We start from the raw sequence: 11854 nt of genomic DNA, 5'->3' as shown, positions 1-11854 counted from the left end.
CATGAAGCAGAGCAGTTCAGCCTGCACATGAAAAACCACGGACGCAGCCCGGCATTGAGGCCAGGAGCGCTGTTCCCCAGTGACAGGCTCCTGAGGCTGCTCTCCCCAGGCAGCCTGGGGTTATTGCATACCAGGAACAGGCTTCCTGGGCTGGCTACGGCCGGGGTTTCATGCCCCCCTGGTCTGTAACACACCCCTGCGTGCAGCAGGGACGGGGCTGGAGCAGCGGCGAGACCCGCCTTCCCCACCCCCTGGCTGCAGCGAGACCCTTCCCCGGGCTCTTTCAACTGAAACACGGGGCCTGTTTAGGACCCGGCGGAATCCGGGCGGGGGAGGTCGTAGAAAGGAGCGGACTGACGTAAGCGGCAGGCCACCAAGCTGCCCGCTGATAGGCGGATACCGGGCGTTCCGCTCTTCGCCCCGCCCCGCCCGCCCCCAGCCCGTGCTCAGTCCGCGCCGGCGAGTGGCGGAGAGACCAGCGCCCGGGCCTCGCACCGCGCACGCACTGAGGCGGGGGCGCGCCGGGAACCGACACGTTCCGCCCCGCAGCCGCCGGCGGCAGAACCGCCCCCCCGCGCCGCGCGCCCAGGGCAGCAGCAGCAGCAGCATGAGCGGCTCCTCCGGGCGCGGCAGCCGCTGAGCCTCGCCCGCCGCCGCCGGGGCCTCTCGGATGCTCGAGGCCCCTCCGGGCTGAGGATGCTGAAGATGAAGCTGCCGCTGAAACAGACGAGCCACCGGGCGGAGGAGGCGGCGGGGATGGGGCTGAAGGAGCCCGGCAGCCGGGACTGTCACCTCCAGCTGCAGCAGGTGCCCCGGCCGCCTCTCCGAGGCGGGGCGTCGGCGGGGTGCGGGCGGGAGCGGCCCAGCCAGCTGCCTGGCTTGGGCCCGGGACCTGGGCCGCCGCCGCCGCCGCCGGCTGCTGCCGCGGGCGTGGCGGCCTCCCGCACGGACAAGGAGACGGTGTACGAGTGGTTCGGCCTAGTGCTGGGCTCGGCGCAGCGGCTGGAGTTCATGGTGGGGCTGCTGGACTTGTGCAACCCGCTGGAGCTGCGCTTCCTGGGCTCCTGCCTGGAGGACCTGGCCCGCAAGGACTACCACTGCCTGCGCGACGCCGAGGCCAAGGCCAACGGGCTCAGCGACCCCGGGCAGCTGGGAGACTTCCGAGACCCGGCCGTGCGCTCCAAGCTCATCGTCTACCTGGCGCTGCTGGGCTCCGAGAACCGAGAGGCCGCTGCCCGCCTCCACTGCCTGCTGCCCCAGGTGGACTCCGTCCTGAAGAGCTGCGGGGCTCGCGTGCGGGAGGAGGACGGGCCCGAGGAGGACATGGAAGGGCCTGGAGAAAACGGCCAGGCCCTCCCTGTTGAGAGCCTGGGCATCGGGGCGCAGGAGGAGCTACTGTTGCTGTTCACCATGGCCTCTCTGCACCCCGCCTTTTCCTTCCACCAGCGGGTCACCCTGAGGGAGCACCTGGAGCGGCTGCGGAGGGCCCTTTTTGAGGACCAGGAGGAGGATGCCTTCGGCCCTGCAGCTCAGGTACCAAAACTCCCACCCTAGTTTCCAGACAGCGTCCTATTCCCCCCTTCCTATGTGCTGTCTTGGGCTCTTCTCTCCCTTCTGCCATCATCCCAGATGGTGAAGTTGCATCTTCTCCCATCCTAATCTCCATGCTGCTATGTGGGAGGCCCTCACTCTCCCCATCTTCTGGTTGCTGCTGTAGGAATTTCCCCTTGTGACCTAATAATGTCCGAAGGTGGTTCTGGGAGGAAAGGGGATTCTCCCTGGTAGCTGCTGTATTCAGAGCTGACTGCAGCATATACTAACTAGTAGGGGGCAAAACAGCACTAGTGCAGTCCAATGAGCTCTTTATACACCCAGCCTGGAGCATTAAAGTCTCCACCATGAATTATACTTATGATCCACATAAGCTGTGGCTAATAATATCTAAACCTTTGGCCTGGTTTTGAAAAGGCTACTGCTAGAGGAGATTGCGGATAGTCTCTAGTGATACGTCCAGTATGTTGTAGAAACTGAATGTCCAAATGCCAACGTGAATGTTGGCAAGAGATCTGACTTTTTAGTGGGACAGCGGGTTCTGTGTCAGACACTTGAATTTGCAGGGATCAGGGGTATAAAACCATGTCTATGTTGGAGACTATGCAGGTGTAGCTATGCTGGGACAATACCATAGTGTAGCTGCACCCTGTGCCCATGGTGAGGGTTTTGCTGTCAGTGTAGGAACACAATTTTTCCAAACAAAATTGTCTACATTGACAGAAGTAGTTTTGCCTTGACATAGCTGCATCTATCCTATGGGTTATGTTGGCATGGCTATGTCATTTGGGGTTGTGGCTTTTTCACACTCCTGACTGAGATAATTATGTCAACCTAACTTGTAGACCAAGCCGAAGACTGGCCTCTGGACATCAACATTGTGTAAGTTATGTTAGGCATGGATAGTGATCATTTTACTATGTGAGCAAATGAAAATGTCAAAACTAGAACATGTGTTCGAAGTGGATAGCTTAGCTTCCTAGATGGGACACTTGTTGCTGCATTGATGGTTATTTCTGGTAATAAAGCCTTTCATTTAATGGTACAAGTCATCTTTTCATAAGAACCAGCTATTGTGAAACTCAGAATTTCACTAGGTAGCCTTAATTTATGCTCTGTGTTCTTGAATATTTTTAAAAATGTTTGTTACAATTTCCCCTTATTTATCTGACAGTGCCATCTTTTTATGGGTCTACAGCTTTTGGTCTCCAGATGGCTCCTGGCTTAAGAGGAACAAAGGGTGTGGGGAGCATTTCTTTGCAACATGTTCCATGTATAGAAATGATCTTATGTTAGTTTTTTCACTGTAGGAGTAATGAAGTGTTTCATGACTACCTATGACACCATCAGTATACAGCCACCTCTGGGATAAGAAGGCAGCAGTCAGGCAAAAAACTCTTTCATGGCATACTGAACAAAAGAGAATAAGCAGGACACCAAAGCCAACTAACTCTTATGCAATGTGTCTTGGGATATTTAAGGACCAGACGGGCATCAATTTTTAAGATTTCATACATCTTAAGTAAACACTCAACTCTGGCTTTAAATTATTCAGTTGGCAGGTCAGCAGCAGAGAGTGAATGTTCTGATGCTGAAATCTTAATGATGAATTCACGTAAGCCGTAAAATAAAGTAGGGAACACGAGGTTTGTCTTATTTTGACGAATTCATTTGCATCAAGTCTGCCTATAACAAAGACCTGCCAAGATTCACTTTGTGGGGGGAGAGGATTATGGTAAGTTAGCTGGCAACTCTTTCTGTTGGATGTGAGTGCTGGTAAGTAGGCATATATTTTTCCCAACTGAAATTAGAAGATAGTAAACAGTTATATAGACTAGGTGATGTGCCACAGATGGCACTAGAGGCTTAACCAGAGCATTAAGTTAGGATTCTTATTCACAAGGGCCCAAGTCCACAACAGTGCCTAGACACCTAAACACTAGACTAGGGTGCTCAAGTTTCAGTATTGGCTCCACATGTACAAAACTCCTGGCGAACCATGTAGGTGCTTATGTTTCTGCCTTTGGGCATTCATGCTGTGTGTGTCTTCTCTGCCCCCACCCCGAATGTCCAGATGCCTGTTTCCCAGCCTATGTCCCAGAGTGATTAACAAACCTGGCAAAGATAGGGGTGTTTGTTGGCCTGAGTGGTTTGTAGGACTTGATCTAGTAGGCATGCTTGAGGCTGCCTAGCAGATTGGGTCCCATTCAAAATGTGGCCACTGGAGAAGGTGATATTGGTGATGCCCACCTTTATAACTCTTAGTTCAATGGTTAGAGCACTCAGCTGAGATGTGGGAGACCCAGATTCAATTCCCCCCTCTGTTGCAGGGGGAGAGAGAGCATTTGAAGAGGGATCTCCCACCTCTGAGTGCTCTAACTGAGCTTTCGGATAGTTGAGGGTCCCTCAGTCTTCCTCGTGTTGAAGCCATTCCACAGTGGATAAAGAATGAACAATTGGAGCATGGGGACTGGACCCTGGGTCTCCCATCTCTGAGGTGGATACCCTAACCACTGATGTAGTCACTCTTGACGTGTGTGCTCTGTTTAATATTCAAGTACACCTCTCCCTCGATATAACGCTGTCCTTGGGAGCCAAAAAATCTTACCGCATTATAGGTGAAACCGTGTTATATTGAACTTGCTTTGATCCACTGGAGTGCACAGCCTTGCCCCCTCGTAGCACTGCTTTACTGCGTTATATCCAAATTCATGTTATATTGGGTAATGTTATATCAAGGTAGCGGTGTATTTATCCATAGTAGATCCTTTGTTGGGCCAGAGACAATTCATTGTATAGGGACCTGGGCACCTAACTTGGCTTTGTGGATCATTATGTTCCCATGATTCTCTTGGGGCCTTAGATGCTGTGATGCTCAGCATTGTAATGTTCAAGTCCCTTTGTGGAGTGTATCCATGGAGGCTATTCTGTATGACTGTTTAGCTTAAAAGCTATAGTTAAAAAGCCGCCACTTTGTTTGCATAGTCTATTCATATAAACCATACTACCTAGAATGCAGTGATAGCCAAATCAGCTTGGCTTATCCTACAGGTCACATTTTTTAGCCTACACGGCACTGAAGTTCTGCATCACCGTTCCCCAACAATTTTTATCATAAATACTACAGAGCACTTCCTGGGATTGGCTGTCTGGGAAAAGTGGGTGGATGGACCTTACCTAAAAATGCTGTCAGTTCCCAATCAAATAGCTTGCAATTAAACCAGGGGAAGCAGTGTGATTGGAGACACTGGTCTGCCATTGATTTGCTGTGTGGTGTTGAGAAAGTAACTTGACCTGTAGGTCCCAATTTACAAATGGGAGGTAAATACCCTTTGTATCTCACAGGGGAGTCATAGGTTTGTCTGTGCACTTCTTCTAGTAGGTGAGGTGCTAATTAGTGAAAACGTAAGGGAACATGTGCATGCTTGATTTTTATAAGCTCCAGGGGGTAGCATTTCCAGTAGTTTGTGCAGGGAGTTTCTAGAGTGTTAGTTCCTGCCAATTAGTTCCACTGCTGCAGCCATTCAGCTTGTCAGTTACACGTGGGAGCCCCAGTGGCGGCAGGTGTTTTACCTCTGATCCTTTGTCCTAGGGGTGGAAAGCTACATCCATGACCTGTCCAAAACTAATTAAACTAAAACTAGTTCCCCCATCACTACCAGGGCAGACATCTCGGTGGGGGGTGGGGGGGCTAGCAGTACCAGAGCGGGAAAGCGTAGACCTTTCAGTTGCCACACAGTGGGAGGACCCGCCAAGGGACAGGAACCTGCTGTCTGAGGAGGGGTGCTGGGAGGAGCCGGATCTTTACCACCCGGCTGCCCTACAGAGGCGATGCCTGTGGGGGAGGGTGGCCGCGTCTGAGGCAGGGAAGGACCTTCTACCTGTGGGGAAGGAGGTGACAGGGGGGAAATGCTTCCTTCTCCTGTGTGTGGAGGGGGCACCCTTTTGCCTCCCGCCCCGTGACTCTGTGGAGGAGGCTCGCGCTGCCCTGTCGCCGGGGGAGGGGCGGGGGCGCAGAGTAAATCGGTGACTAACGGTCATTGTGGCTTCCCGCCCCGATTCAAAATGGCGGCCGCGGAACCGACGCTCCCTGTCACGTGACTTCGGGCCTGCCCTGGGGGCGGAGTCTCCATTCATTACATAACGAGCGAGATGGGTCTGGCTAATTCTGATGGGGCCCGGCCTCTCGCGCGCTTGCCGTTTGCGCCCTGCGGGGATGTGGGAGGGAGCAGTGAGAACGTTGCGGCAGAGGGAGCCGGCCTTTGGGATTGGGGCACGCGGCCAGCCAATGGGAGGGCGCAGTGTCGGCGCGTGCGGGTCGGTTTTTCGGGGTGATGAGAGCGGCCGTGAGTCGCGGACAAGCTCTAAGGGGAGTTCGCGGGCTTAAAGCCGAGAACCTGCACCGCCCCCTCCGGGGACTGCGTCGTAGACGAGCCGGGCGGGCGGGCAGGCAGAGCTCCCAGCTCTGCGGTCCGTGGTCGCCGGGTCTCCCCTGAGTCCCGCGTGTCACCATCGTGCCCCGGTGGCGTGCAGGGGAGCAGCCGTGCAGCAGGGACTGCGTCTAAAGCTCTGGTCCCGCCCGGAGGCGGGGAGTCTCCAGCTATCGGGCGTACAGCAAGTGCAACGGGGTCTGTTCCCTTTGTCTCCCAAGCGCCTCGTCCCACCCGCTGTAAGTTGTCTCCCTCGATCATCTCCGTGTGTGCAGAGCCCTGTGAGTGTAGCAGGCTGCAGGAGAGCCTCTCCTAACCTGAGTCTTGCTCACTGGTATCTAAATCACCAACGATATCTAAGCATAGAAATACAGACAGCCCCCAAGGACTAAAATAGCAATCATTCAGTGTCCCAAAAGGAATCAAATTCTCTTGTCCTAATAGATAAGAGGTTTTGAAATTAAACTTTGTATTTTGGGTTGGCAGAATTTAATTTTTATTTTTGTATAGTTTTGAGAGATAATGTCAGCACTTATTTGAAAGCATTTTTATATTGTTTTATATTTTCACAATTGCAGGAAATTATGGATGGTCAGACAATTATGTAATGACTGTAGACATTGACATTCAAACAGTTAAAGCTTTGTTACTATTAACACACAGATAGTATATTTTGACATGTGATACTGACAAAGTATATATCCTTGTCAAACATCAGTATTACTGAGGTTCTTGGTTTGAGAAGTACTTTTGACATAGAGTACAATGAAAGTACTTTGTTGCTCATTCTGTTCTTCTCTATGTAGGTTCTTGTACCTTCTTATACCTCACTTCTTACGTTTGTCAGTGAAGAAAGTGAGGGATAACTTTACACTGCAAAATTAGCCTATAGAAATCACTGCCATAGGTAAAACTGAGCTGAGTAGCTGAACAGAGTTTTAAAAAACTGGTATATTTAGAAAATATATTCATCATTATCCCTGTAAGCCTATTTTATTAGAAGCTAAAAGTTAAAATTATTAAAACCTCCTATATGTTAATCTTGTAATATCAGTCTTACTGGCAAACAATAGGACAAATGGTAGTGAGAACTTATCATATATGTACTGTATCAACCAGTTTTCTAGAACAAGATGGATAGATCAGTCATCACATTTCTTAACTTCCATTTATAGCTTGAGATGAGACTAGCTCATCAACTTTCTCTTCCTTGACTTCTCAGGTTTTGAATAAATTAGTATAAGTGAAGGCAGTTCAGTCAAACACTTTTTTAATAAAAAATATTTCTCTTATAATGCTTTTTGTCAGTGATCTCAAAGTGCTTCAGTCTTCAGTGTACAGTAACTCCTCATTTAATGTTGTCCCGATTAACGTTGTTTCAATGTTGTGTCCCTGCTCAATTAGGGAACATGCTCGTTTAAAGTTGTGCAATGCTCCCTTATAACGTCGTTTGGCTGACTGCTTGTAAGATTCTGTGGAAGAGCAGCAACTTTACAAGGAAGCATTGCACAAGTTCCGCTTCTCCACCTCCTCCCCCTCCTTCCCAGCTTTTCCCCCACTGCCAAACAGCTGTTCAGTGGTGCTTAGGATTTTCTGATGCATGGCTTCTCCGCTCCTCCCCCTCCTTTCCAGCACTTTGTGCTTAGGACTTTCTGGGAGGGAAGGGCAGGAGCAGGGAAGGGCTGTGTCTCCGCTCTTCCTCCCCCTCCCTCCCACATCAGCTGTTTGGGATGTGGTGTGCTGGAGAGGAGGGGGAGGGGGAGTGGGAAGAGGTGGCCCCGGGGGAACAGGAAGAGGAGGGCCTGGAGCATTCCCGGCAAAGTCCGAGCCTGTTCTTCTCCAGGGAAGCTGCTGCTGTTGCAAAGGTGCTTCCTAGCATCCTTGCCTGCAGTGGTGTGATGCCTGTGTGGGGTAAGCCGGGGCACTTCCCAGCCACAGTACAGTACTGTACATAATGCCTTTTGTCTGCCCCAAAAAATTTCCTTAGAACCTAACCCCCCGCATTTACATTAAATCGTATGGGGAAAATTGGATTCGTTTAACATTGTTTCACTTTAAGTTTTTTAAAGAAAAAATTAAACCTACAGCAGACTATTGACAAAAGAATGTATATGTAAGTTTCATTAAAAGAGTAGTTCACTAAATATAAATGCATGTAATGTGGGCCAACCTGTAACACTGCAGGCATAAACATACAAGATGGGAACAGTAGTAATTTCATAGTTAAGGTTATAATCAGCTTTTATTAAGCTAAATTTCGATCCCTTTTCCTGCTATTGCCTCAGAAAACCTGTTTAAAACTCTTCCATTTTGGTCTCCTTCCAAGTGACACCTTACAAAGTTGAGGTTTTCATTTTGTTGGCATATTGTATTTTAAAAACTTTGTCTGAAAACTTGTTCTTGTTGAGAGCAGCCTCTTATAAAGCTAGTAAGCATGGGGGTTACATTTGGAATTGCTTGCAATGCATTTGCTGTCTGAGGATTCAAGCTCAATATTGTCAGCCTTATGGCATTTTAATTCCACAGGCCTAGTCTGTGGACTTGAAAGTCTGGAAAAGAACCAGTCAATCTGAATTTGCTCTGATTTTGATTCTTGGTAGTTCATGCCTGTAGCTATAACAGGGATACAATTATTTTTTTGTAAATATCCAAATTTCTTGGTCAAGGTATAGTCAAAGTCCAGACTCTAGAGGAAAAGGGGATCGGGGGGATAAGTAAATACAAAGATTTTGAGGTCCTTTTCAAACTTGAGGATAAATAAACTCAAAGGCTGGATTTATGGTTGAAGCATGGAGCGGGACTTGAGAAATCTGAGTTCAGGCCAGGCTCTGCAACAGGTTCTGTGACATGGGGAAGTCATTTAATCTCTGCCATGGTTCCCTACCTGCAAAAGGGAAATAATACTTCCTTTTTCTTGCCTGTTTAGACTGTAAGCTCTTTGGGGCAAGGACTGTATTTTATGTATACAGCATTTAATACAACACGTTGGTTGGGTTTTCAAGGTGCTGTAATTCATAGTCAAAAATGAATGTTTTCTTCAGCTACTAAGAATTACCTGATACGCATTCATTCAAGAAACTGCAAATAATGGATTATTTCAATGTTTTAATTGCAAAAAATAGCTTGTCAAAAATTCAGTTAGTATTGTGTGGAATCTCAACTCTATGTATTAATGCCCATAATCTATCCAATAAAATCTTACATTCATCTATTTTTACACTATAGACCACAAACTCCATACTTTACATACCATTCTACAAAAACGCCTGTTGCTATCACTATCATACATCAAATTGAGTAACAAAACATAGGGTTTATTTAATGGAACTTTCAACTAACCTTGGCTGTGAATTGGCCATTAAAATTAATTTTAGCAAATATTGAGCTATTCCTCTTCAGACAATGTTTTTTCAGGACCTAAAACAACCATTTCAGCACCTTGACGTGATATAATAGAAATAATTCTAACTAGCATATATTGTAAGCAAGGCTTAGTCTAGATTTTTGAATATTTAATCAGGATTGATTAATGACAGTACTAGAACTAAGATTGTTTAGTTAAATAGAACTTATTTAATATCCTAGTACTCTGATAGGTGCTATGATTAGCTGGCTTAAGGAACCACTTTCAGAAAATTCCTGTAAATCAACTTGTAAACAAATAAATGAATGGTTTCTATTTACAGATTATTTTGCTTAACAAGTTATGGCAAAACACAACACCATTTCTGTGGCTAATCTTCAGTGATTTATAAAAAAGCAAGATGCTGGTGCTTAATTGTCTTAGAATCTAAGGGAGTTTTTTGTTTTGAGAGAGTAAAAAACTACCCAGTTGCCACCATGCTGCACATACAGTTGATGTATACTGCCAGACACACCTACTTAGGTTCTTATCACTTGTATATCTTCTGAAGCAGGTTTAAATTGGAAGACTAGAAAGGTCAGTGTGCTACTGACACTCTTATTTCTTTAAATGTTTTTGTGTAGTCTATTGACTTTACATTTCAGGCAAACTAGTATATATTTTTGCCTAATATAGTTTCTTACATACTGGAGTGCAAAAACACCATGGCTCTTTCATGGTGACCCTGACCCATGTGCTTCTGGAAAAGAGCGCTGCTTCTGGATAATAGTCCTCAGGCTCTATGAAGGAGCTAATGGTCTCTCGGGGAGGGAGGGAGATAGGTCAGTACCAAACTGAATGTGGTACCTGTTGGGAAACAGACTGTACATCTTAGTAAATCGCTTTATGTAGAGTAGTGTTGAGCGTATGGTGATTAAAAAAAACAAACAAAAAAAAAAACCCAAGTAGACAGTAAAGAAGGTGAGTAGTCTGGCTTGAGTTGCTCTGTTTCAACAAGGGGTAAGAAATGAAAATGGAATACAGAGAGGTTGGGTAAGTGACTAATGTAGATAGGCTACATTGTTCTCATTAGTCTTTCCCCTCCACAAAACTTGTACTACTTCCAAAACACTAGTAAGCTAATATGAGTACTTGTGTTTAAAAAAGGTCTTGTAGACAGTATGGGGCTCCACTGATGGACAGCAGAAAAGGTTTCATAGAGCAGTGGTAGACTGGCCATATCTCAAACCCTTGCAGCTATGGAGTTCCCAGAATTAAACCATTGTCAGATACACTAAGGCCTTGTCTACACTACTGCAGTAAGTAGACCTACGTCACGCTATTCCAGCTATGTGAATAATATAGCTGGAGTCAACATAGCTTAGGTCGACTTACTGCAGTGTCTACATCACACTGTGTCAACGGGAAATGCTCTCCAGTTGACTTACCTCAATCTTCTTGTTCCGGTGGAGTACTGGAATCGACCAGAGAGCACACTCTGCAGTAGATTTAGCAGGTCTTCACTATACCCGCTAAATTGACACACACACACCCCCGCATCGATCACAGCAGCATTGATCCCTGGTAAGTGTAGACATGGCCTCAGTTTCTTTCGTACTGGCTCAGATAGAGACCAGGTGTTTTCAATGAGGACATGAGTATTTCCTCTCCCTTTAGGGTCTGGTTTTCCTGTCGTATGCCCCTAGTTGTATACAGGGTCTTAAGTCCTTTTTATGCTGTCAGCAGAGACTGGAGCTTGTAAAGGATAAGCTAAGAGCTGTGGTGGTGACCACCTATGAGTTCCCTATCTCCTGTGTTACCTTTCCCCGATCTTTAACTCCCATCCTCTTTCTTATGCTGCAGTGAATTGTGGAGCTGAAAGCTTGTTTTAAAAAATTTCTCATCTCTTTTTCTATTCAAGAGTTGTTAAAGCATTAAAAATCAAAACAATACAAGCTAATTCTTCAAATAGCTGTATTTTAAGAAAAAGAGAGGAAACTGTCAGACTTAGGTTTTAAGTATGCCTCAGGTTAGACTGTATTAAGGGAGTATGTTGTAGTATATTTTGTCACAAATTTTAATATGTGAATATCTTGGGTCTGACATGTAAGCAGAAAGCCAGTTCCTACTCTTGTTTGTTTGTTTAGGTCAATTTTAGAAAATGCTGTTAAATGCAGAAAGTACAGCTTTCTAAAATGAAAGGTGATATAGCTTTTCACTAAAGCTCATGGTTGTAAAGTAATGGGAGACTATTTTATTATAGGAAACAACATATTAGACAGCTCTTCCAAAATGTTAATATAGAGTCATTCTGCTGCATGTGGTAGAGCTAACTTTTGTATCTACTTTTTGTATCTGACAAGGCATTTCGCTAGAGCTTAAACAGGGCCTAGTTAATAATTTTCTGGCAGCTGCATTGATCTTTTGAAAGTTGAGTCCAGGCCTTTGGTTGGATCACAAGAAGGCACTTTCACTGTCTGCCAAAACACATGCTAAAAATAGTCAGTTCAAATAGCTTGTTCAACTGCAT

General features: G+C 46.7%; 1 protein-coding gene across 2 annotated transcripts in view; it reads left to right on the top strand.

Annotated features, from left to right (window-relative positions):
* The first annotated feature begins 463 nt into the window (after nucleotides 1–463).
* ZCCHC2 (zinc finger CCHC-type containing 2) overlaps nucleotides 464–11854 on the top strand; it is an 82724-nt gene continuing 71333 nt past the window's right edge. For both annotated transcript variants that reach the window (XM_045005294.1, XM_045005292.1), the window contains exon 1: nucleotides 464–1533. In XM_045005294.1, coding sequence (XP_044861229.1) covers nucleotides 697–1533 — 837 coding nt within the window. In that variant the 5' untranslated portion in view covers nucleotides 464–696. The remainder of the gene's footprint in view (nucleotides 1534–11854) is intronic.

Source organism: Mauremys mutica, chromosome 2 (genome assembly GCF_020497125.1).
Source record: "Mauremys mutica isolate MM-2020 ecotype Southern chromosome 2, ASM2049712v1, whole genome shotgun sequence".
NCBI lineage: Eukaryota > Metazoa > Chordata > Testudines > Geoemydidae > Mauremys > Mauremys mutica.
This window is presented reverse-complemented; position numbering and strand designations above follow the sequence as displayed.